This window comes from Neoarius graeffei, chromosome 14 (assembly GCF_027579695.1).
Source record: "Neoarius graeffei isolate fNeoGra1 chromosome 14, fNeoGra1.pri, whole genome shotgun sequence".
Taxonomy (NCBI): Eukaryota; Metazoa; Chordata; class Actinopteri; order Siluriformes; family Ariidae; genus Neoarius; species Neoarius graeffei.
In genome coordinates this window covers 37528819-37555463 of record NC_083582.1, presented here as the reverse complement: position 1 = coordinate 37555463, position 26645 = coordinate 37528819, and the positions used below count along the sequence as shown (strand labels likewise).

General features: G+C 42.7%; 1 protein-coding gene across 1 annotated transcript; it reads right to left on the bottom strand.

Annotated features, from left to right (window-relative positions):
* Positions 1-4055: 4055 nt before the first annotated feature.
* On the bottom strand, positions 4056-25829 carry nrbf2b (nuclear receptor binding factor 2b). The gene is made up of 6 exons (XM_060939593.1): positions 25788-25829; positions 16145-16229; positions 13981-14021; positions 8199-8800; positions 4850-4946; positions 4056-4713 (listed from the first exon to the last, which is right to left on the bottom strand). The coding sequence occupies exons 1-5, from the start codon at positions 25815-25817 to the stop codon at positions 4880-4882; spliced, it is 825 nt and encodes a 274-aa protein (XP_060795576.1). The 5' UTR covers positions 25818-25829; the 3' UTR covers positions 4056-4713; positions 4850-4879.
* Positions 25830-26645: the final 816 nt, after the last annotated feature.

The window sequence follows — 26645 nt, the reverse complement described above, 5'->3', positions numbered from 1 at the left end:
CATCTTGAAGTATATAAAAATTTTATTCCAAGAGAAAGCTGGCAGTGAATTTGTCTGTGCTTTTAGAGCTAGCGATAACGTTGCAATAGCTGTGCAGTCTGGTTCATCAAATGACTTTCTATGGGTTTGCCTGCCAAGTTGCCGTAGCCTTGTCCACAGCTAACGTTTACACATAGCTAGTTAACTTGGACACTGTTAGTTAGCATGTAAAAACGGAGTTACGGGAACATGAATAACGTTAACTTATCTGAAATCCTTTCAGAAATACGTTTTAGCATCATCTTGCCAAATAAACGGAATGTAGAAATCTTTCTTTTCTAGTAGCGTTAGCTACCCAATATGATTTTGAGTTTGAAAAGAGTTTGCTAGTGTCTGATGGAGTTTCACTGACTAGCTAGCTTAATGCTAAACCACCATGATGACACAGCATGTGTTCGTTTTGTGAATTCACATTTCTGTCTTTGGTAATGGCATTAGGTTTTGTAAGCGTTGTGGAAATAATACAACAATGCATTGACAGAAAATGTACTTTTAATACTTAAGTATTTTTAAAAGCAAGTACTTCAGTACTTTAACTTAAGTAGAAAAAATTTGACTGGACATCTTTCACTTGTATGGGAGTAACATTTGACCAGCGGGATTTGTACTTTGACTGAAGTAATGAAGTTGGGTACTTTGTCCACCTCTGTCACCCGGTTCACTGCTACTGATCAAGCTCGGATCACATGCACTACCGTGAATCCATTTGAGTCCTTAAAGCTGTATTTTATGACAACCCAGAGTACACCTGTATTGGTGATGTAGGCCACAGAATCCTCCATCACTTCGTCTTTCTTTTTTTTTTGTTAACGGATGGAGAAGTGCGTGAACAAAGTTGCCAAAACTTTGGTTAATAAAAGTCATTGACGCTTTAAATATACATTTTAATAGTGTAGTGATCAGTTGAAGGACTCAAGGGTACAAACGTGTAACATACGAGAAAAATTAACAATTTCACAAAGTCACTTATCTGTCATCAAAATATTGATTATTTATTATATTTGTTCATGAGAACAAATATTTGTCATTTTGAGAGATTATCTATTATATTATTAATTTTAACTAATACCCAGAATGCATTGCGGGTGTGGTCTTTTTTGATATTTTCACATTTATCTTTTCTTCGAGTTCTTTTTTCCTTTTGTTTTTTCTCCAAATTGCTACTGAATTCGTAGAATCTTCCATTGTGGTGATGTTTCACAAGCGAAGCGTAAAAAGTCACGCTATCTTCGCTAGTCACACAACATTTAGCAAGGCTGTTCGTCATATCTATTGTTATTAGGGGTACTATTATATTAGCCCCTCTCCAAGAGTTCATTAAAGACCTTCACATGAAGAAGAAATGCCCATGAAGTGAGCGGAGAAGAAGGAAGTTCGCACCTTTTTGTTTACTGCACTCGCTTGCTTTGTAAACTGATCCTGCCAAAGCAATTCTTAGACATCGTTGATCAAAATATGTCTTTGGGGTTTCAGAAATTGTGTAATTTTGGGAGCTGTTTACGATGGAATCAAGAAGATTTGGTACCAAAAGAACATTTGGGATGTGAGAGTGACAGTTCAAGTCTTGCTGTTGTTAAGATGCATTGTACGCGATCCCAAGAAAGCATTTTTCAAAGCAAAATGCCTGAGTTTTCCTGCAATTTTTATCTGCATAAATGTGTTCGGGGTTGAGAATTCAGGGTAATTTTGAAATTGTTATTAGAACGTTGAAAATTCGCAAACAGTAAGTAAATCGTATGAGAACGCTTGTGTATTTTCTTGGAAGAGGACTTCAGCTTGTATAAAGTTAAAACTTAGTGATTTATTTTATATATATTAAAAACAGCGTTACGTAATGCGTGTTTTGTTATTTTGCATGAAATCTTTCATTCTTGAGTTCCATATTCTCCAGTTTGGGTTTATTTTGTTAGCATAATAGTCAAAGTGTAAAATTCATTCAAAATTGAAGAAAATTGATGCATTTTTTTAAAAATAGTGAGTAAAAGTTCTGTTGGTGAGCGGCTTTCATGTTATACGTTACATTGGAATTTAGCTCAAATTTCCAAATACTAAAATCGCTAAAAAAAAATACACGTTGGTTGTATTCCTATGACTTTTGGTGTGGAAGTAGTTTTCCCTTCTAGTAACCTGTGTGAGCACTACCGATTTTATTGCCCTCTTCGTTGTTACATATTTTAACAATATATACATGGGATACATCTTGTACCTGGGGTGGCACGGTGGTGTAGTGGTTAGCGCTGTCGCCTCACAGCAAGAAGGTCCTGGGTTCGAGCCCCGGGGCCGGCGAGGGCCTTTCTGTGCGGAGTTTGCATGTTCTCCCCGTGTCCGCGTGGGTTTCCTCCGGGTGCTCCGGTTTCCCCCACAGTCCAAAGACATGCAGGTTAGGTTAACTGGTGACTCTAAATTGACCGTAGGTGTGAGTGTGAGTGTGAATGGTTGTCTGTGTCTATGTGTCAGCCCTGTGATGACCTGGCGACTTGTCCAGGGTGTACCCCGCCTTTCGCCCGTAGTCAGCTGGGATAGGCTCCAGCTTGCCTGCGACCCTGTAGAACAGGATAAAGCGGCTAGAGATAATGAGATGAGACATCTTGTACCACTGGATCCTGCAACTGATAAGTGCAAATCTCATTTTATTTGTTAGTTAATACAATTGTCTGTATCGGTTATTATTTTCAAGTAATTTGGAACATCACATCACTTTTGAGGTTCATACAAATTGGAAGTCTGGGTGGACGTTGCAGACATCTGTCTGGAGTTTGCCATTGAAACGGCTCAGTTAATCATTATCTGCATTACTCATATCATGCATTTATTATGTTTTGTGGCAGTTTATTTTGTTTCCTACTGATCTGACAGATTAAAAAAAAATGACCAGATGATTGACAATTTTGACAAGGATTGTCGACTGAACAGAGAAAATTTCATTCAAAAAATTCCACATACACCGCAACCTCACTATAACGAACTCTTATCACGAACTTTCGCATATAATGAATTAAGTTTGTGTTCCCTGCCTTTAATGACGATGAGTCAGGGTCTTCAAAAAAACAAAAAACAAACAAACCATAACTGTGTCACATCCACACATGTTGGCGCTGCGTGCTTCGAGTGCCCTAAGGATTAATTACAGTACCATGCACCTGTTCCGGATTAGAGTGCAATCACAGCATGTGCTTATAAGGACTCTCTAAACACAAGACTTGGCGGAGTATACACACTGTGCTGAGTGTTTCACATTACCAAACCTTACATCTGTGTGTTGGCTTTCTGGTTTTGACTTTGTTTAGTGTATTTGGACTCTGCCTTTCGTCTTCGCCACTGCCATTCTGTTTGCATGACCGTTGCCCGTTTCACGACCCTGCCTTTGAACCGTTTGAATATTTTTGAACAGTTTGCCTGCCTGTTTGTAAATAAACACTCTTCCTGCAATTACATCCATCATTTGCCTGCTTACATGACACACTGAGCCATGGCGTTCCTCTTCCCACTAGAGATGAACAATAAGTAATCAAGTCTTCAGTCAAGTTAATATCAAACAAATGCTTAATGAGCTGAGCTTAAGCGTCAATCACTAACAATTATTGAGAACGGTGATCAAAGGATTGATAAAAGGACGAAACGACTGCTGATACCATTAAACTTAACACCTAGTTTGGACGGCCCCCAAGGAGTTAGTGATAGCGGGGTTGCAGTGTCGTATGGAAGTTATAGCCAGTTTTTTGGGCCGTGCTGAGTTTTTTAATAAGTAATTAATTAATACTTTAGCTAGCATAATTTTCATGGACTTTAAATGACCTGGTACCTACTTTTTATTTTGTCAAAAGGTTAAGGTTATAACATTTAGAAGGGCATCGTTCTCATAAAGTGGACAAACTTTCTCCGATCATTTTCTTTCGTTCTTCTTAAATGAAGAAAAATTGACCAAAATTAACCTGATTTTTCACCATTCAAAGTGGCATAACTTTTTCATATACCAAAGAAAGGAAATTTAAACAGAATTTTAAAGCCCTTTTCAGAGGCACCATTTATATAATACAGACACATCAAGTTCATTTTTTGTCACATATCCAAGTTATGTCTGAATATAATGTTAAAAACTGTTTGAAAGGCTCCACATAAAGTCATAGTATTCACATAAACAACTGGTCCTGTCCCATTTTCATACTGTAAATTATTAACCCAGTAGACCAAGGGTGCACATCGTATAACCTTCATTTCATCTGATCATAACATCACTGAGCAGCTTATAATAAAGCCACAGCAACTGACAGCCAAGCTGAGGGACTTTTGTCCCACGGCATCTTCAGGACAGAAATGATAACAGAAGAAAACTAAAACACAGAACAAGCCGATGTTATAGCAGGAAAGATCAAGTCGTATTAAAGTGTTGATTCCTATCGTTTGCACTCCTCCACAGCAAAACCGCCGGCAGGTCTGAGATCAAATACAGCAACCTGAAGTTAGCTTGAAGTAGTTTTGGTGGACACGTGTTTTCCCCTCCAAAGGTAAAAAATAGATGAAGGTCGTTACCAGGCCTAAAAGTTGCTGTGTTGTGTCCTGCACCGTCTACAGTAAAACACACCCACACATTCGTTTCTCCTCGGTACCAAGTAGGGAAAGGGAGAGCAGAATACAGATCTGATGGCAGTTACAGGGACTGTTCACCTCCATAATCTAGGAAGGAGAGGGAAGAAAAAACACTCCGTCAACAGCAGTGAACAAAGTGGACAGAGTAAGAAGGAAGCTACATTAAACTAAGTATCTCTAGACAGAAAAAAACAGAGTCAGAGATGACAGAAATCAATATTACCTGGAAAAAATGTTAAAACTTTGTCTGTCATCACCTGCACAGCTCTTCTGTGTCGATGGTTACGTGACCAGGACTGAGCTGAGCGCCTCTGTCCAGACTGGAAGAGTATGAACAAAAGACTGAAATAAATAAACGAGCCAGTTCATCTGTAATTGTAGAGCAAATCAGTAAATCATTCTAAGTCTACCACGACTAGACTTAAATGACAAACAGCACCTTTAAAGGAACGAACACCTGGTATTAGAGACAGATAGAGTGTGTGTGTGTGTGTGTGTGTGTGTGTGAGAGACAGAGTGAGTGAGACAGAGTGTGTGTGTCAGAGCGTGAGAGAGAGAGAGAGAGAGAGTGCGTGAGAGCGACAGAGAGAGACAGTGTGTGTGAGAGAGACAGAGACAGTGTGTGTGAGACAGAGAGAGAGACAGAGTGTGAGACAGTGTGTGTGTGAGAGAGACAGAGAGAGACTGTGTGTGAGAGAGACAGAGTGAGAGAGACAGAGACAGTGTGAGATAGTGTGTGTGAGAGAGACAGAGAGCGACAGTGTGTGTGTGTGAGACAGTGTGTGTGAGAGAGACAGAGAGCGACAGAGAGAGAGTGAGACAGTGTGAGTGAGACAGTGTGTGTGAGAGAGACAGAGAGAGAGAGTGAGACAGTGTGAGTGAGACAGTGTGTGTGAGAGAGACAGAGAGCGACAGAGAGAGAGTGAGACAGTGTGAGTGAGACAGTGTGTGTGAGAGACAGAGAGTGAGTGTGCAAGAGAGACAGAGCAACAGAGAGACAGTGTGTGAGACAGAGAGAGAGACAGTGTGTATGAGAAAGAGAGCAAGAGAGAGACAGAGTGTGTGAGACAGAGTGAGAGAGTGTGCTGTGTGTGTGTGTGTGTGAGAGAGAGACAGAGAGCAACAGAGAGAGAGAGACTGTGTGTGAGACAGAGACAGTGTGTGTGAGAGAGAGAGACAGAGAGTGACAGAGACAGTGTGAGACAGAGAGAGACAGAGACAGTGTGTGTGAGAGAGAGACAGAGAGTGACAGAGACAGTGTGAGACAGAGAGAGACAGAGACAGTGTGTGTGAGAGAGAGACAGAGAGTGACAGAGACAGTGTGAGACAGAGAGAGACAGAGACAGTGTGTGTGAGAGAGAGACAGAGAGTGACAGAGACAGTGTGAGACAGACAGAGAGAGACAGAGACAGTGTGTGTGTGAGAGAGAGTGTGTGTGAGACAGAGAGCGAGAGAGGGAGCGAGCGCTGAGTCTGTGGGTGATCTGTAGTGGTGTTGTAGTGCCAGGTGTGCACGGAGAGTTTCAGACTTGTTTTCATACTCTGGCCCTTTCTGAGGTGCACATATTTTTAAACTGCTTTGAATTGTTTGCTTAATTTAAATTTAGTGATTTATTTCTGTTTAGTATCTATGCGTCTATTTTATCATGTCCCTTATATACCCATAATCCCTTGCAGCAGTCATCTTGTATGCATAAATATTTATTTAAAACCCCCGCACACACCTCCTATATATTTTAGCAACGATGCTCTTAGGTTGGGTTTTTTTTAAAGCCACCAACATGTCATACACTGATCCAACACTAGAGGGGGCAACTCAGGGTAACACTTATTCCACTGTAAGTGTTATTCCAGGCATTCAGCAGCCGCTGCATCCACAGCAACATACAGCAGCCCGGGGGGGGGGGGCTTACTTCACAGCACTTCAGCCATTCCTGCTGGGCCTGGGATCTGAACCAGTGACCTTCTGGTTTCAAAGCTGCTTGCCTAACCTTTAGGCCATGCCCCCCCAACTCAAAATAAGAACAAGCAAGCAAATAAACAACAAACCATTCCAGGGTCTACATTATTTATTTTAATCTCATTCTTCAATGTCATTATACAAAACACAAACTCTGATTAAACAAGCAAACTGTAACACAAATCCTTCTTTAGAATAATATCTGGACAATCATACACTTTAGAGCTACAACAGCCATTCATGCATGAACAAAACGGTACATTTTCATCATACGACTTTGTTCTTCTCTCACACGCGCGCGCACACACGTAAAATGGTTCAGATGCACCTGGATTACATCTGCAAAAACAATTACAGTTAAACGTTAAATTAAAACAACGATTTGGTTCCCTCTTCACGAGACGCGTGACGTCTCTACATCCCATTAAAAAGTGTTCAGAGTTTTTTTTTTTTTCCTTTCATGTGTGGCACGAGTGGATTTGCTCTGGATTAGTGTGACGTAGGAATAGCGTAAAGCCGACTTACTGTTATATCCTGTATGATTGTGGATGGATATTCAAAATATTCCTGCATATTCCAAGTTAAAAAAAACAAACAAAAAAAACAAACACACATTTACCTGAAAAATATTAACTGTGTGATCTTGATTACAGTACAACATCTGAGAAACAAAAACAATTCATTAAACAAACATTAAACTGACATCATGATTGGGAGAGGTTTGAGATTCTTCTACCGAGATGTGCATTTGAATCTGAGGCTCCTGTGCAGAAAAATCGAAGATGAACACAAAGAGAAGAAACCGAACGGAGGGAAAAACCCACAGTGGAAAGTGTAGCATGCGTTATTGCTTGCTGAGTTGGCTGGAGGTGGCTGGCTTTGTGTTTCGTTGTTTCTCAGGGCCACAGGAAGTGATGACATCATGACAGGACACACAGGTTTCTGATCTTCGCACAAGGGTCGTGGCGTAACCCGGTTAGCTCTGTATCTGCGACAGCGCCGAGTCGGGAGACGGTGGAAATGACGGGACACAATGTGAGGCAGTGAAGCTGCGTGTTCGTGCTTTTCCGCATGCCATCATGACAACATGTCGAACAAAAAAAAAAAAAAATCAAGAAGCCACGCAAACACATGCACAAGCTCTCTTTCTCTCTCTCTCTCTCACACACACACACACACACACACACACACAGAGTTCACAGTGCTTGCTGTCCGTATCCACATTTGGGATAAAGTGGGTTCTTTGAGACGCCCGGATCTCCTCCTGATAAAGCCCAGGCTTTGATATTTTCCCAAAACGACTCAGTCATGCGCTCTCAGAGCTGGTCAGACAATCATGGCTTCCACCATGAGATATTTTTTCTCCTTAGACTTAATTACACAATGGAAATACTCAAAAAAAGGCACAAGACCTGCAAAAGTTTTTGTATCAAATAGCTGCAGTACCTAGGATCATTAGAGAGACGGAGAAATAAAAAAAATAGCATCTGACGCTTTAAAACAAGCCGTTTATGCCACCGAGACCACAGTCAGAAACCTGAGTGGTGTACCGCACTGCACTGATGCCGATGTTCGTTTTTCCCTTTGATGAGTGTGTGTGTGTGTTTGCTCACAGCTTCTCTCCATCCAGCAGCTCCTCCAGGATATCTTCGGGCAGCTCGAGCGCGGGCAGCTCCTCCAGCGGGATCTCGTGAGGCGGCATCTCGAGCGGGGGCAGGTGTGGGATGGTGATACCTGCAGGTTTGCGCTGGTCAGGTGCTGAAGGCAGGGGCCACAGCTCCGAGCTCTCGACTAGATGGGCGTCGGCTTCACTCTCCCTGCGCAGGCGCGCGTTCTCCTGCCGCAGCTGTTTGTTTTCCAGTGTCAGGCGCTCGTTCTCTGCTAACAGGCGCTCCAGGAGCTGGCGCAGGTCATCGATGGTGGTGCGCTGCTCCTCCAGGCGCGTCTTGTCGTCTTTGTAGGCCTTGGTGCCTGAAGTCGGCTCGGGCGCCGCACCGGAGGAGCCTCTGTTTCTCAGCAGGTACAGCCAGGTGTCGTACTCGCGCTCGGGGCAGGAGGAGCTCAGCTGAGCCTGAGGCACTGACTCCGAGGAGGAGTGCGGGGGCACCTGAAGGACACGGGGCTTGTCTTCACGCCTTGCTCGCTTCCACCGCTCCTCGATCAACCTCTGCTGCTTCATGTGGCTGTCTCGCTGCAGCTCTAAAGACAGGCGGGCCTAGGAAACACAATCAGAGCACTCAAAACAATAAAAATAAAATAAATAAATAAGTAAGTTTTTTTTCAAATCAGTTCGGTGCTTCACATGAGACAGCATGTTACCGTCACCATCTAATAAACACCCAAGTGTTTGGGGCAAAAGGACCCCACGTGAACATTATGAATTATTTACAACCACAACTTTTTAATCCCAGACTTGCAATTTATGTCGACTGTAACCTTTCGAACTTTACAAATACTGAAACATTTGAATGTTTTATTATGTCAGTATCATACAGTATATCTAAGCAAAGCGACTAAACACAAAGGAATACTCCTGGCACTGCCGTACCAGTCTGCACAAATTTACACAAAGCCAGGAGGCGTGTTACACGTCATTTCCAAGTTGAACTGGAAAATTTTCAGCCAGTTCATGAACAGCAGTGACTGTGTAACTTTTCGCCACCAGCTTGATCGTGCTTTCAACTGTGTTATGGGTTGCGTCTCAAATCGAAAATTCTGACGTTCTAATGTTTTTGCTAATCTAGAAAATCCAAAAGACTGGAGCACAAACCAGACCTTTCAGAAGGCTAAATGGGAGGCTTTGGAAATTCAAACATTAAAGCAGAACTGAAGTCATTTTTAAACTTGCGTTATTTCTTAATTAACGTGTTATTCAATTACGATTTTGGTTTTAGTAACCTTATATCGTGACTCGTATTTGCAACTAATTGCAATTAAATATTATACTTATCGGCCTATTCGGTTTTTAGCCGTGTTGAATTTAGTTCGTTTGGTCCACGGCAGGCGTCGCTTATCCGCGCGATCTTCACGAGACTTGTGCGAGACTTCGAAACGTGAAGTGTCAGTGCCGCCATTTTGAAAACTGTTTTCCAAACGAAGTATTGCACAAAAACGAGTTTAAATGATGATTACTGCATACTTCTTTTCAAACTTTCCTGATTGCTACAAAAACAAACAAAACTTCCGGCTTGATTACGTCAGCGTTCGAAAGAGGGCGCGCGCGTCTTTTGACAACGTTGGCCGATGTTGGTCACTTTGATTTCCACTGTACGTTTTACTTCCGTCCTACGATGTCTCACACAGGTCTCAACCAATCTCATTCACGGTCATCGCTTTGACATATGGACTGATATGCTATGTAATATATTTCAAACACTCATAACTTGCTATAGCAGTGACAAAATAGCTATCAAAAATGCATTCTGATATTTAATAAAATGAGAAATAGAATTTTGATAATAAAAAAAAAAATTTGCCTTCAGTTCCCTTTTAAGTGGAATAGGAAAACCAGTTAATGTTACCAGTTAGACTGAACAATCTAGCACAGCACATAAGTATATGATTTGAGACACAACACGAGCGTATTTAGGGGAAATGAATCCGTTTTATCACTGAAATCCTGCGCTAGTGCTGCGTTTAGGGATGATGGAAAAGAATAGAATAGCACATTTAAATGTGACATGACTGAATACGACTCAGTAACATTTCAAAATACAAAATCCATTTTTACAGACAGAGTGGCATTTCTGATATTAATTTTTAAATACAACCCCGATTCCAAAAAAGTTGGGACAAAGTACAAATTGTAAATAAAAACGGAATGCAATAATTTACAAATCTCAAAAACTGATATTATATTCACAATAGAACATAGACAACATATCAAATGTCGAAAGTGAGACATTTTGAAATTTCATGCCAAATATTGGCTCATTTGAAATTTCATGACAGCAACACATCTCAAAAAGTTGGGACAGGGGCAATAAGAGGCTGGAAAAGTTAAAGGTACAAAAAAGGAACAGCTGGAGGACCAAATTGCAACTCATTAGGTCAACTGGCAATAGGTCATTAACATGACTGGGTATAAAAAGAGCATCTTGGAGTGGCAGCGGCTCTCAGAAGTAAAGATGGGAAGAGGATCACCAATCCCCCTAATTCTGCACCGACAAATAGTGGAGCAATATCAGAAAGGAGTTCGACAGTGTAAAATTGCAAAGAGTTTGAACATGTCATCATCTACAGTGCATAATATCATCAAAAGATTCAGAGAATCTGGAAGAATCTCTGTGCGTAAGGGTCAAGGCCGGAAAACCATACTGGGTGCCCGTGATCTTCGGGCCCTTAGACGGCACTGAATCACATACAGGCATGCTTCTGTATTGGAAATCACAAAATGGGCTCAGGAATATTTCCAGAGAACATTATCTGTGAACACAATTCACCGTGCCATCCGCCGTTGCCAGCTAAAACTCTATAGTTCAAAGAAGAAGCCGTATCTAAACATGATCCAGAAGCGCAGACGTCTTCTCTGGGCCAAGGCTCATTTAAAATGGACTGTGGCAAAGTGGAAAACTGTTCTGTGGTCAGACGAATCAAAATTTGAAGTTCTTTATGGAAATCAGGGACACCGTGTCATTCGGACTAAAGAGGAGAAGGACGACCCAAGTTGTTATCAGCGCTCAGTTCAGAAGCCTGCATCTCTGATGGTATGGGGTTGCATTAGTGCATGTGGCATGGGTAGGTTACACATCTGGAAAGACACCATCAATGCTGAAAGGTATATCCAGGTTCTAGAGCAACATATGCTCCCATCCAGACGACGTCTCTTTCAGGGAAGACCTTGCATTTTCCAACATGACAATGCCAAACCACATACTGCATCAATTACAGCATCATGGCTGCGTAGAAGAAGGGTCCGGGTACTGAACTGGCCAGCCTGCAGTCCAGATCTTTCACCCATAGAAAACATTTGGCGCATCATAAAACGGAAGATACGACAAAAAAGACCTAAGACAGTTGAGCAACTAGAATCCTACATTAGACAAGAATGGGTTAACATTCCTATCCCTAAACTTGAGCAACTTGTCTCCTCAGTCCCCAGACGTTTACAGACTGTTGTAAAGAGAAAAGGGGATGTCTCACAGTGGTAAACATGGCCTTGTCCCAACTTTTTTGAGATGTGTTGTTGTCATCAAATTTAAAATCACCTAATTTTTCTCTTTAAATGATACATTTTCTCAGTTTAAACATTTGATATGTCATCTATGTTCTATTCTGAATAAAATATGGAATTTTGAAACTTCCACATCATTGCATTCCGTTTTTATTTACAATCTGTACTTTGTCCCAACTTTTTTGGAATCAGGGTTATAATTGAATAAAACCAACAGAGATTTTCTGTGTTTCTCTCAGAACGCCGTCTGTAAATAAAGCCTACACAGAGTTCAGGATAAATAAAGTAACGTTACTCCTTACAGCAGACACTGAACGGTGACAGAACATTGTGTAACATTTTAGTTGTGAAGTCCTGATCCATATATAGCTCAAATAAACAGCTACTCTGGATTACACTGTTCTTTTACAAACACGTGTCTGGTGTTAGGTACACAACCCAAAAAAAAGGTTACTATTCATTACCAAGTCAGGAATAAAACACAACAGGGTGTGTGGCTATAAGAAAATAATCAAACTTCTGAATTCAACTGTGTTGTGCGCTAAGCACATTTAAACTACTGAAAAAACGTTCAGTACAGATACAGTGGGGCAAAAAAGTATTTAGTCAGCCACCAATTGTGCAAGTTCTCCCACTTAAAAAGATGAGAGAGGCCTGTAATTTTCATCATAGTTACACTTCAACTATGAGAGACAGAATGGGGGAAAGAATCCAGGAGATCACATTGTAGGATTTTTAATGAATTAATTGGTAAATTCCTCGGTAAAATAAGTATTTGGTCACCTACAAACAAGCAAGATTTCTGGCTCTCACAGACCTGTAACAACTTCTTTAAGAGGCTTCTCTGTCCTCCACTCGTTACCTGTATTAATGGCACCTGTTTGAACTCGTTATCAGTATAAAAGACACCTGTCCACAACCTCAAACAGTCACACTCCAAACTCCACTATGGCCAAGACCAAAGAGCTGTCAAAGGACACCAGAAACAAAATTGTAGACCTGCACCAGGCTGGGAAGACTGAATCTGCAATAGGTAAGCAGCTTGGTGTGAAGAAATCAACTGTGGGAGCAATTATTAGAAAATGGAAGACATACAAGACCACTGATAATCTCCCTCGATCTGGGGCTCCACACAAGATCTCACCCCGTGGGGTCAAAATGATCACAAGAACGGTGAGCAAAAATCCCAGAACCACACGGGGGGGAACTAGTGAATGACCTGCAGAGAGCTGGGACTAAAGTAACAAAGGCTACCATCAGTAACACACTACGCCGCCAGGGACTCAAATCCTGCAGTGCCAGACGTGTCCCCCTGCTTAAGCCAGTACACGTCCAGGCCCGTCTGAAGTTTGCTAGAGAGCATTCGGATGATCCAGAAGAGGATTGGGAGAATGTTATATGGTTAGAATAAACCAAAACGGAACTTTTTGGTAAAAACTCAACTTGTCGTGTTTGGAGGAGAAAGAATGCTGAGTTGCATCCAAAGAACACCATACCTACTGTGAAGCATGGGGATGGAAACATCATGCTTTGGGGCTGTTTTTCTGCAAAGGGACCAGGACGACTGATCCGTGTAAAGGAAAGAATGAATGGGGCCATGTATCGTGAGATTTTGAGTGAAAACCTCCTTCCATCAGCAAGGGCATTGAAGATGAAACGTGGCTGGGTCTTTCAGCATGACAATGATCCCAAACACACCGCCCGGGCAACGAAGGAGTGGCTTCATAAGAAGCATTTCAAGGTCCTGGAGTGGCCTAGCCAGTCTCCAGATCTCAACCCCATAGAAAATCTTTGGAGGGAGTTGAAAGTCCGTGTTGCCCAGCGACAGCCCCAAAACATCACTGCTCTAGAGGAGATCTGCATGGAGGAATGGGCCAAAATACCAGCAACAGTGTGTGAAAACCTTGTGAAGACTTACAGAAAACATTTGACCTCTGTCATTGCCAACAAAAGGTATATAACAAAGTATTGAGATGAACTTTTGTTATTGACCAAATACTTATTTTCCACCATAATTTGCAAATAAATTATTTAAAAATCAGACAATGTGATTTTCTGGATTTTTTTTCTCATTCTGTCTCTCATAGTTGAAGTGTACCTATGATGAAAATTACAGGCCTCTCTCATCTTTTTAAGTGGGAGAACTTGCACAATTGGTGACTGACTAAATACTTTTTTGCCCCACTGTACATGAACATGTAACGATGAGAAAGCAGGCGTACCTGTTCACACTCTGTGAGCTTCATGGCCTCCTTCAGCAGTTCTGAAACAGAGGGGAGAAAAAACACACACTATGTTAAAGTGTCACGTGTTTAAGGACCACTCTCTGTACTGAAGCTTACTACAGGTCATATGGAAAGCCGACTAAATACCAAGGCTTGTAGTTACTGTTGGCTAACGCGCTACAACTGCTGGGCTTTACACTCTTCCCCAACATTTGAATCTTTTCTATTGCTGAGTTTCAGTCACATGAGTTTTCTTAGCGGTTTTACCGGAAGCTGGTGGCTGCCGTCGTGCAAACAACTAGCGATAACTTATCAGAGTGAGTAGTAGGGTGCATCAGTTGCCCTCACTTTCATAAAATCTGATGCATTTTTGTTTGGGTGTTCCTTTTCACCAATAAAGACATCCTGTAAAAATTTTTTGACCATATTCAAAAGTCTAATGGTGGCACCATGAGGTTCATTTTTTGCCAAAAACCGCTTATTTTATGTTTTCGCGTAAGGTTCGAATCACAACGTTGGACTCCATTTATTGATTTCTTGTGAGCCAGAGATCATGTTAAGAACCTTTGCAAGGGATTGAGAAGCATTAATGTGATTCATAATACATTTGTATTGTTTAAAAGTAGTTGAACAATGATTCAATGAACAGCTAAAACTCAAACTGTGCTTGATAATATATTTAGAATATGTACTAAAAATGTGTATCTAAGATATTTGGTATACTCTATAAGGTGCCATGATGTTTCATGAAAAGTGATCGAAATTTTGTCATAAAAGTCATAAAATAGCAGCTTTTTCCATAACTTTGAGCTCCTGGTGCCACCATTAAACTTTTGAATTTTGTCAAAATAGTTCACCCAGTGTGTTCTCTTACCAAAAGGAACATAAAAACAAAAATGCATCATGATCGGAGGAACTTTTCATTTTTAGGGGGCAACTGATGCACCCTAGTGAGTATGCTCGTAACCTAGAAGCCACTGCTGGCTTTAGATCTATTCAGAAGATTGCTGTGTGCAATGGAATCGACCCGTACAGTCTGGGAAAGAAGGATTTGTCATACGATCTCGAAAACTACCCTTCAGTCGAGTTCCCCGACATCTCTGGTGTCGCAGACGTCCTTCTACACCGCAAAACACATGAAAGCGTGGAAGAGTATGGAGGCTTACGACTTTTTTGTATGTGGCTGGGTAAAGGACCTCGCTATCAAGGCACTACCGAATGAATCCTGGATCGTTTTTGCCCGTGTATGTTTTTTTTTAAAGCTTTTCATTCACATCTTTACAACGAAGCACTGCAAGTTGAAGTGTAAACAAACAGTTGGCTTGATTCTCACTTGTGTTGGCTCTTATCTCTCAGCTAAATCATTCACAGAGATCATCAGAAACCCCTTTAAAGACCTGGAGCTTAGTTAAACAAGACGGAGAAGTGATCACGACGCATTGTAACTGTACGGCTGGGGAAGAATTTTGCCGCAACCTTCATGCATATGGACTTTGTGAGGAGTGAGGAGTAAAGAAAGAAACAGCTGGGGACTTTAGCGCTTTGTGACTAAAAAAAGTACCGTAAAATAATGACACATAGCAAGAAAAGCGCTTGGAAAGCACTAACGCCATAGCTGAGAGGGAAATACAAACCTTTCACCAAGTGATCACTGCAAACTCGAGCGTGCTTCGACTCGGCTGCCTTCGATTTCAGTGAGAGGTTCGAAAGCCACCTTTCTCTACGTCTTTTTGTGAAATCCTGTGTTCGTTCACCCTTTTTTATTAGTTCATGAGGCGGATGTGACATCACGTGAAACCCAGCAGTAGAAATAAATTAAGCTCTTCATTCAAACTCTTTATTAATATCTTATCTGGTTTAGGTTACTAAACAATCCTGTGTGTGGATTCATGGCTCAGTTGCAGGCTGAACACATTACATTACATTACTGGCATTTAGCGGACGCTCTTCTCCAGAGTGACATACAACATACCCAGAGCAGCCTGGGGAGCAGTTGGGGGTTAGGTGCCTTGCTCAAGGGCACTTCAGCCATTCCTGCTGGAAGTCCAGGGAATCGAACCAGCAACCTTTTAGTCCCAGAGCTGCTTCTCAAACCATTAGGCCATTAGCACAAACTCTGGCTCACAAGGAATGAAATCACAATATTGGATTAATGACTAACCTGCAGCTTTTCTGTGGCAAGAGATCGCCTCTTCATATTTCCCAGCAGCAAGCAAGCGGTCTGCCTTCCTGCACTGCTGATGGGCCTGAGAGAGAACAAGGAGTGTGTCAAGGTGTAGTCATGAACAAAATGATCTAGCGAACATTAGATAAAGAAAAAAAAATATCACAGTATTATAGACAATATGGACTTTTTGTAAACAGAGTGGCAGCAAAATGACAAGTTTATCAGGAAATCAAACACATCGCCCGCTAACACACAGCACAGCAAACTTCAGTACAATTTTTCAAATCCGAGTCTCAAGTCTAAAATCATGACCTGGTCCGACTTAAGCGTCAGTCCAAGTCTTGAACACATCACTGTTGTGAATCACTAAGCAGTCAGAGTTAGAAGAGTCCTGAAGATACTCGTGATATCTAAGAAAAGTGTACTGTGGCATAACTTATGTGCTCATGTCACACATCTCTAGTGCTAATGGAGAATTCATTCTCATTCCTACACTAGATGTTGCTTATAAATATCATGTGGTCTAAGTGTGTAAATGTTCACCTCAGACTACACTATATATAAAAAAAATCAGCCAGTGGTGCTCATCCATCCATTATCCATAACCACTTATCCTGTTTAGGTTCGCCAGCAAGCTGGAGCCTATCCCAGCTGACTACGGGCGAGAGGCGGGGTACACCCTGGACAAGTCGCCAGGTCATCACAGGGCTGACACATAGACACAGACAACCATTCACACTCACATTCACACCTACGGTCAATTTAGAGTCACCAGTTAACCTAACCTGCATGTCTTTGGACTGTGGGGGAAACCGGAGCACCCGGAGGAAACCCACGCGGACACGGGGAGAAACATGCAAACTCCACACAGAAAGGCCCTCGCCGGCCACGGGGCTCGAACCCGGACCTTCTTGCTGTGAGGCGACAGCGCTAACCACTACACCACCGTGCCGCCCGCTCATGATAATATTTTAATCAAATCAATTCATTTGCATAGCGCTTTTAACAATGAACTAAGCAGCTTTAGAAAAATACATAAATTCAGGATATAAATTTTAATTATATCCCAAATTAGCAAGTGAGACATGATGGTGGTGAGGAAAAACTCTGACACGATATGAGGAAGAAATCTTACGAGGAACCAAACTCAGATGGAACCCACCCTCACCTGGGTGACACCAGACAGTGTGATTATAAATCGTATCCCTTTAATAATAATAATAATAATAATAATAATAGGGCGGCACGGTGGTGTAGTGGTCAGCGCTGTCGCCTCACAGCAAGAAGGTCTGGGCTCGAGCCCCGTGGCCGGCGAGGGCCTTTCTGTGTGGAGTTTGCATGTTCTCCCCGTGTCCGCGTGGGTTTCCTCCGGGTGCTCCGGTTTCCCCCACAGTCCAAAGACATGCAGGTTAGGTTAACTGGTGACTCTAAATTGAGCGTAGGTGTGAATGTGAGTGTGAATGGTTGTCTGTGTCTATGTGTCAGCCCTGTGATGACCTGGCGACTTGTCCAGGGTGTACCCCGCCTTTCGCCCGTAGTCAGCTGGGATAGGCTCCAGCTTGCCTGCGACCCTGTAGAAGGATAAAGCGACTGGAGATAATGAGATGAGATGAATAAATAATAATAATAATAATAATAATAATAATAATGTGTGGTATATGGTCAAAAAGTGCAACTGTGTAACCCAGAAATTCATTATAGTTTTAACACGATGTTATCAACCGTTCACCGATGGAGATGAGCGCAAAACTGTTCGCGGAAACTGCAGTCCTAAAGCTATCATTGCAATTGTAGTTCTAAGCCATCTTCATAGTTTCTACGTGCATCTTTAGGCTGTGCATATGGAACCATCTTCAGCAGGAGCAAGTGGTTTCCAAGTGATGAGAACTCCGACCAAAAGTAGGGCATCAGTTTTTATGAATCATGATCAGTTCAATTTTTGACCATATACCACATCATCTCACGGCAAGAAGGTTCTGGGTTCGAACCCCACGGTTGATGGGAGCCTTTCTATGTGGAGTTTGCCTGTTCTCTCCATGTCTGTGTACTCCGGTTTCCCCCACAGTTCAAAGACATGCAGATTAGGTAAAATACCCAGCCACTGGGGTTGCACAAGACAGTGCATACTTAGCGCCAGTCCCAAGCCCAGATAGATTGGGGAGGGTTGCATCAGGAAGGGCATCCGGTGTAAAATCAAATATGTGGAACAGATCCGCTGTGGCGACCCCTAATGGGAGCAGCCAAAATAATATCAGTATATAATGAAACGCAATAAAACGACAAACCCAGAGCCTATTTACAGGACGCAGGATTTAGTGCTTTTGTGTGCATCAATCAAAGCACATCTATTCAACTACTGTACAGTTTACAGTGGTTTAGCCACGTCACTGAACTGAACTAAGTTCGATCATAATCTTGCCTTCCAAGACACCAATAACAGTAATTTATCAGTTTTTAAGAGTTAAGGATCAGAAACCATATCATCCGGAGCCATAAGGGGTGTTCACACGGCAACTTTTACTCCGGTGTAGCACCGGGGCTGCCCCGGTAGAGCGTTCACACGGTACAAAGTTATACCGGTGTCGCCCCTGAAAGCTGTTTAAACCAGTGCAAATCTAACCCTGCTCGGGAGGTGGTTTAAGAAATTTACTCCGGAGTAAATGCTAGTTTGCGGGGCAGCACCGATATAAAATGGGACGTCTGAACACTACAGGGGTAGACTCGCTACGCGTGAGGAGAGTTGATTACATACGGGCATTGCATAATTTGCATCCTGGTATTTTGAGCTTCCAAAATGGCGAATAATAATAACAACAACAGAACTGCGTGTCTTCCAGTGTTGCCAGATTGGGCGGTTTTAAGTGCATTTTGGCAGATTTGAACATATTTTGATCTGGAAAACGTCAGCAGTATCTGGCAACACTGGTGTCTTCATTCATCCACGTTTGTTTTCCCAGCGCTTGGTGATGCCATGACAACCGGGAAAAGGAAGTACATTTTCACGCATGCGCATATTTCATTTCCGCATTATTACTATTGTATAGCGCGGTCGCAAAAACTGCAGTGTGAACGCAAGTGGGACTGCACCGGTGCTAACACGCTTCTCTCTAGTAAGCAGGTTTGTGATGTGTGAACGCTGTGCAAAATTTACACCGGTGTAAGATATATCGCAACAAAATACATCGGTGCAGCATCGATGCAAATATGTGCCGTGTGAACACCCCTATAGACTGATTGGCGGCCATTTTGCCATGACTGCTATCATCTTGCATTCTACCAGTGGTTTGGCCCCATCATTGAACTGAGCTAAGTTTGACCATAATTTTATCTTCTAAGACATCAAAAACAGTCATTTATGAGAGCTTTTAGAATTAAGTACCACAAAAAATTATATAAATATTGATTGGCGGCCATATGGCCATGAACATCTGACCATAGGAAGCTCAAGCTGTGTTTCTGTGAGTAAATACAAGAAAAAAACAAAAAAACAAACAAACATGGAGATAGATGTCCTTTATTTATTTATTTGTTTTTTTTAATTACCTACTGTCCTTTAAAAAAACCCACAGAAAGACAGACAGAACTCTTCTTTATTTTTTTTTAAATCTAGGATGATCAATTTTGAATACATTTGATCATCCATTTAAACATGGGGCTAAACCACATGAAGATGGGGCTAAACCACCAGATACGCTTCTGTCCTGACTGAGAAGTTGCAGTGTGACGGCCGAGCCCAGTCCTCTCAGTCGTGCACACTTCCCTGGCTTTCTCCAGACTGGCCGCTTATCTTCAGTAATGCACTGTGGTTGTGTTTTAAACAGTAGGCCTATAATCTGTAATATTATTGTGGTGGCGTTGGGGTTATAAAGGAGTCACTGAGAACTCCGGTGTTACAGGAAGGGCAATTCGTCCCTTTATCAAATCCCAGCATGCATTGCGTGCTGGGAACTTCTGGTGGCTTGGCTCACGTTGCTGATAACGGTACAAAAGCAAATACTGGGCTATATAATAATTTTCTATGTTCAAATACTGGATGTAAGCTGAAATGTGATGTTATTAGATTGTTTTTATTTGTCTAGTTACTGGTTCCATGGTATTTTTCATCAGCGCAGAAGCTTTCGGTCATTAACATCACATTGTCTTTGGCTCTGACTGACTGCACTGCATTCTGTAGTGCTCACTATTATAATCTCACTATTATAATCTCACTATAGACCCCTTCGCAGTAAACGTCATTCATACGTAAGCAGAAATTGCGCGCGCAGCCTGGACCCAAAAAAGACTCAGAAATGCCTAGTTGTTGTGTTTTCGGGTGTCAGGATCATAGCAGTGATGGGGTTAAAATGTACAGAATTCTTGGGGGCGTCGTGGCTCAGGTGGTTAAGGCGCCATACCATGAATGCGGGCGACCCGGGTTCGATTCCGGCCCGAGGTCATTTCCCGATCCCTTCCCGTCTCTCTCTCCCGCTCATTTCCTGTCTCTACACTGTCCTATCCAATAAAGGTGCAAAAAGCCCAAAAAAAATATCTTTAAAAAAAAAAAAATAAATAAAATGTACAGAATTCCAGCAAGATCTCACCCATTGCAAAAAAAAAAAATAAAAATTCGCTGACGTCTATGGTGGGGTTTACATTAGACCGTATCAGCGGACCATCAGATTAACGTTTTTTAAAAACGATTCGCGTGCACACAGCAACGCCAATACACGGATACGCTAATCACATGACTAATTTGGCACGCAAGTTGAAATGTGTCAGTGCGGCTCATCGCTTCCTCCTCAGCGGCTGCGCTCCAAATCACTCCGCCCTGAACAGCGAGTGCCCTCTGGAGGGTGCGCACTCCGGCCCTGCGCAGCTCACAGAGCACGCGAGTGTAGTGCACGAGCAGTAATTCGGGACTGAGCCGGTGTGCGCTAGTCACTTACCACTTGCAAGTGGAAGGATGGCAAGCCTAAAGACCATCATAACTACACAATGGGCAGTATTTGCATCAGTATTTGCAGTATTTTCATACTTTTATACTCTTTAATGAAAGGTGATACAAGGCGGAAGTCCGCGCCGTTTTTCAGCAGCCGCGTCACATGACCAACGCCAGCGAATCAGGAAGGTGGATGTCACAGTGACGTTGTCCAATGACGACACCAGCTAGAGCTCAGCACAGCGTATCCGCGTATTCTCAATGTTTACACAGCACCGGAGCTGACACGATCTGGATTGAATACGTGGACGCTGGCGGATTCCCGTTTCCCGGCGTTTCCAGGCGTTTTAATGTAAACGGACAGTGCATCCGCGAAGAAAACGAGACAGATACGGTCTAATGTAAACTTGGCCTATGGCTACAAGCCATCAAATGTGTAGACTGGGATGAAAGCACCATCAAAAATGCGCGGGTTTGCTTTGCAGTGCCCACTTCATCACAGGTAAGATCAGGCTATTTATTAAATCTTTCTTTTTTATTCTTTCTAGTCTTCGTTTATTGATGTAGCAAAATACTTTGGTAACGTTTGTCTGATTAGCTGGGTCATAGTTACACAATGTAATGAATATTGTTAGCATGTTAACTTAGCTTTGCATGCAGTTTTGTTTGTAGGAGAGCTCTCGCTTGACTCAAGCAGTCCAGATTTTGTGCCATCATTATTTGTGTATGCCGAAAATCACAATTTTAAAGCAAGGATGGAAAGGTAAAATTGTGTGCCCTCGCTCTAAATGCCAACTTACGTTGACTGCTCTAACCTAGCTCCCGCCCCGTTCAGTTTCATTTCTGCTCTCTGCCTCTCGCTTTTTACGCAGCTCTGATTTCTCTTAGCTGCACTCTTTCACTATCATTCCTTTCATGCCATTACCTCCTGCAAATTGCTGTTTAGTGTTGGGATTTGCTGTTGTAGCTAAAGCCACATTGCCATCACATCACTGGCATAATTTGATTAAAACAAAACAAATATGAATGTCCCATTGTTAATCAAGTTGTACATGCCCGCACATAACATAATCATACGCGTCTAAAGACTTGTAGGCACGAAGTTTTTCGTGGGTGTACACTGAAGTCTTGTCAATAAGGTACGAGTATATATCTGGCCATTGTATACCAGAGAACTTACTAACATCGTCCGTCCACTCTTTAATTAAATGCGGATCCGGTAGGCGATGTCCACTTGTTAGAGTTAACTTATTTATGTAGCATTCTCGATCTTGTAACGACAACTGTTTGGCATAATCTGACAGCTCATAATGCCGGTCTATGGGCAGCGCCATTGTTTCTGAGTCCAGGCTGCGCGCGCATCCTGGCAACGGTCGGTTTGTTTACAAACATGCGAAGGGGTCTATACTAGCAGACATCCAGTGAGAAATAAATCCTATGATGTAGATTGTATATTAAACATTTAATACTTAGCCGAGGCTGGGCAACAATCATCTTCGCCGCTAGCTACTTGTACATTTGACTCCAATTTGATGCCTTTTACCTTTCTGCTTTCCAGTGCAACCAGGAACATTCTACATTGATTCCAGTGGTCCACGGTGGTGAATAAAATATTTGGAAAGTAATTACTGATAATTTGCTTCATGAATTGAAGAGATCTCGTCCATTTGTAAAGGTGTAAAACAGACGGGAATTCAGACATTTATTCTCGGATACTATTACACCTGTCACCCCACTGACACCAGATGTGCATCAGTCTGCTGGTCTGACATAGAAAGGTTCAAAGAAATTTCATCACTGACACTGACTGAACAGACAGGGGTGAAAGCGATACTGTCAGTCAGTGGAGTCTGCAGAATGCTGACTTCCTGTTTGGCTCAAAACTAACTAAAACATTAATAACAGCATCGACATGTTTAAGAAGAAGAGTCTGAATAATGAGTGTAAATACAGAGATGTACAGATATCGACAGAGACACAAACTAGCTCTAAACAACAACAGGTATGCTATGCTATGTGCCATGCTAAGCTAAACTGTAGGTGCTAAAGAAAGCAACTGGAGTTGCTTGAAATTCTTGATGTTTCACTTCTCATCCCAAAGGCTTCTTCAGTTCTGTCTGACTAGTGCCGAGTTCCAGGTATTTATCCTCTAGTGGACCAAAAGCAACCCTAAGGAGAATTGTTGAGGTCACATGGGTCGTTGACCCTCTCATACCCCTTTTCCACCAAATCAGTTCCAGGGCTGGTTCGGGGCTGGTGCTGGTTCACAACTCGTTCAACTTGCGAGCCAGCTGAGAACCAGTTTGCTTTTCCATAGCTCGCGGTGCTAAGAGAAGACACGTCATTACGTCGCTGTATATGTCAGTTACGTCGCTACGTTTGCATAAACCTTGGCGCGAATATCGAAGCAAAAACAATGCGGAAGAAACAGCAGCAACAACAACAACAATATAATAATAATGGATGACTTCGCGTTTGTACAGCTGCTGCTTCTCGTCACTTAAAAATGGCGATCTTTCGCGGTCTTGTTATTGTTGTTGGTCTTAACAACTCCGCCCCCCCCCCGCTGACGTAAGCGGTTCTTTCCTCTGGCCCAGCAGAGAGTTGGTGCTAGCCTGGAACCGTTTTTTCTGGCCCCAGAGCCAGTTCTTTGTCAGTGGAAACAGAAAACCCGGTTCCAAACTAAGCACTGGCCCCGAATCAGCCCTGGAACTGCTTTGGTGGAAAAGGGGCATCAGTCATCCTGCAGGTGTTAGGGTCCCTGGGGCCCGGGTGTGAACGGTGTTAGCAGCCTAGAGGGTCGTTAGGGTGATCTGTGGGTCGTTGGCTGTCTCTGCCATCATGTGAGTCATTGAAGTTAGCTGAGTCCTAGTGTGGATGTGTATTCAGTTTTCTAGGAAGTGTGCCAAGGTCTGCATTGTAGGTGGCTGATAAGTGGTGTCTCAGACCACCTCCTCTGTTCAGTGATGGTCGTAACAGGTTGACAAAGATGGCTTCTTTTACTCCTCTTTCAAACCACCGGTCTTCTCTGGCTAAAATGTGTACATTACAGTCTTGAAACGAGTGTCCTTTGTTACCGACATGAAGATAGACCGGAGAGTCCTGGCCTGAGGAACTGGCTCTCTTGTGTTGAGCCATGCGCTTGTGAAGCGGTTGTTTCGTTTCCTCAATGTACAGATCTGTGCGTTCCTCACTGCACTGAATTACGTACATGACATTGTCCTGTTTGGGTATTCTGTCCTTAGGGTGGACTGATTTCTGCCTCTGGGTCTGAAGTGTACAGGGATGTTGTGTTTGTAAGAGATCCTGCTGAGTTTCTCAGATAGTCCAGAAATGTTGGGGATGACAACGTTCTTGCGTCTGTTAGGTTTCTTTTTCCGGTCCTGACGAAAGCCCAGTTGGGATACCCGCACTTCTGAAATGCTTCCTTGATGTGTTTTTGCGCCTTCTCTTTTCCCTTTACCGTTGTCGGAATGTTCTGAGCCCTGTGATGCAAGATCCTAACGATCCCCAATTTGCGTTCCAGTAAGTGGTGAGAGTCAAACAGTAGGTACTGGTCCGAGTGTGTGTGTGGGGTTTTCCAGTAGACCTCGATGCTAAAGCTAGGCATACACTGTGCGATTTTTTTCAATCGCGGTATTCAGCTGCTGCTCACACTGTACGAGTGAATCGCAGGGTAAACAGCACGCAGCTTACGATTCCTGTTCTCACACTATACGATCCGATGCTCAGGATTTCAAACAGGTTTGATTTTCATCCGATCGATCGGGAGGAGGTCGTGAGGTGTTAATTGCTTGTCGTTACCCCATGTATACTACACGATCCGAGACGCACGACTGAGCCAAAACTCGGCCCGATCTCCAAAATAGTCGCACGAGTGAAAATCGTGTCAAAACCGGGCCAAAAATCGCACAGTGTATGCCCAGCTTAAGGCTTCGGTCTTGTTCGATGTGCACGCTGGAGTCCAAAAAGGCGGTTTCTACTGACGTCCTCCCGAGTGAACTTGATGTTGATATCCACTGCACTGATGTGCTCTGTGAAGGCTTCCACCTCACGGGTTTTGAGTTTTACCCAGGCACACACCTGAACCAAAAGAGGTCAAGGCTTCGTTTTCCACTTCCTCCATGTATAGGCTGGCCACTATAGGGGACACCGGTGAGTCCATGCTTCTGTCTGTAGAAACATTCGTGAAATGGAAATAGGTGGTGGTCAGGCAGAGGTCAAGCAGGGTGCAAGTGTGGTCCTTGGTGAGGTCAGAGGTCAGTCAGACAGAACTGAAGAAAACTTTTGGATGAGAGATGAAACGTCTTCAAGGATTTCAAGCAAGTCTTGTTTATGAGCACCTGCGGTTTAGGATGGCTGAGACCCTTCAGAGACCCGCTAAGCTAAGAACAGCCAAACACAAGCGCCATGAACACACAGAGACAGGAAGCAGCTCGCACGCACGCGCACCAACAGGTTCCTGCCTCACCTCAGCCGCTTTGTTCCGAGCGTTATGGCTTCACGGCTAATGCTAACCACAAAGCTAACGAGCTTATAATAATAACAAGGCTGAATCCCAAACGACTCTCGAACCCTAAGATAAGGGCACTACTTGGCGTGTGAAGTCAGGGATTCTACACCCTATGAAGCGCACTAGCTTTCCATTTAACTCTATTTGGGACTCAACCCCGGGACGGTTAGCTCTCAGGCTAACTGGAGCCATAAAGAGAAACTTACGAGATTGACAGGACTGTCCACTACCTCCATGCTTCAGTCTCCGCGCCTTGTGGCTACATGAGAGGGCTTTGCTGATGTTCAGAAGCAGTCAGTGGCACATAGTGACTTTTCAGTTTAAACTCCGGACTGTTTACACAAAATCCAAGCAGCGAGCAGGAACATTGCTCCTCCTGTGACAACACAGAAGGGGAAAAAAACCAACAAAACACATGACGTGGAAATAGTGCTGTCGTCACTTCCTGTCAAAATCAGAATCATGTTTAATGGCCCACTATGTTGATACACACAAGGAATTTGGTTCTGTGTCTGGTTCTCACTTGGTGTTCCTCTAGTGATACAGGGGAGGAAAAAAGTGAGAATATATCTGCAATATAAGCAAATTGTGTGTGTGTGTGTGTGTATATATATGATGGACAATTACACAATATAATAAATGTGTCACCTATAATAATTAGTATGACTATTACATACAATATCTATATTATACAAAACATTTCTAAAATGTGCAATATAAAGTGCAGTATCTCTCCTGCTGCCCCCTTTCCCCCTTCCTCTCTTCCCCATATCTTATTCTTCTTATATTTGTATATGTAAATATTTAATTTAATTTAATTTAATTTATTTAGAAGTTTTTTCTTTATTTTCTATTCTCTGTTTATCTGTAATGATGCTGCTGGAATCTTAATTTCCCTGAGGGAACCCACCCAACGGGATCAATAAAGTTCTATCTAATCTAATCTATTCTAATCTAATTAACCTAATCTAATCTAATCTAATCTAATCTAATCTAATCTAATCTAATTGACCCTCTGTGCCCCCCCCAAAAAACCACATGACGTGGAAATAGTGCTGTCGTCA

Excerpts from the sequence above, each read along its gene's own strand:
- nrbf2b (XM_060939593.1), bottom strand. The coding sequence starts at position 25,817 with ATGGAGGTAGTGGACAGTCCTGTCAATCTC. Across the intron at positions 14,022-16,144 it reads TTGCCACAGAAAAGCTGCAG|AACTGCTGAAGGAGGCCATG; the intron begins GTTAGTCATTAA and ends CCTCTGTTTCAG. Across the intron at positions 8,801-13,980 it reads AGCTCACAGAGTGTGAACAG|GCCCGCCTGTCTTTAGAGCT; the intron begins GTACGCCTGCTT and ends TGTGTTTCCTAG.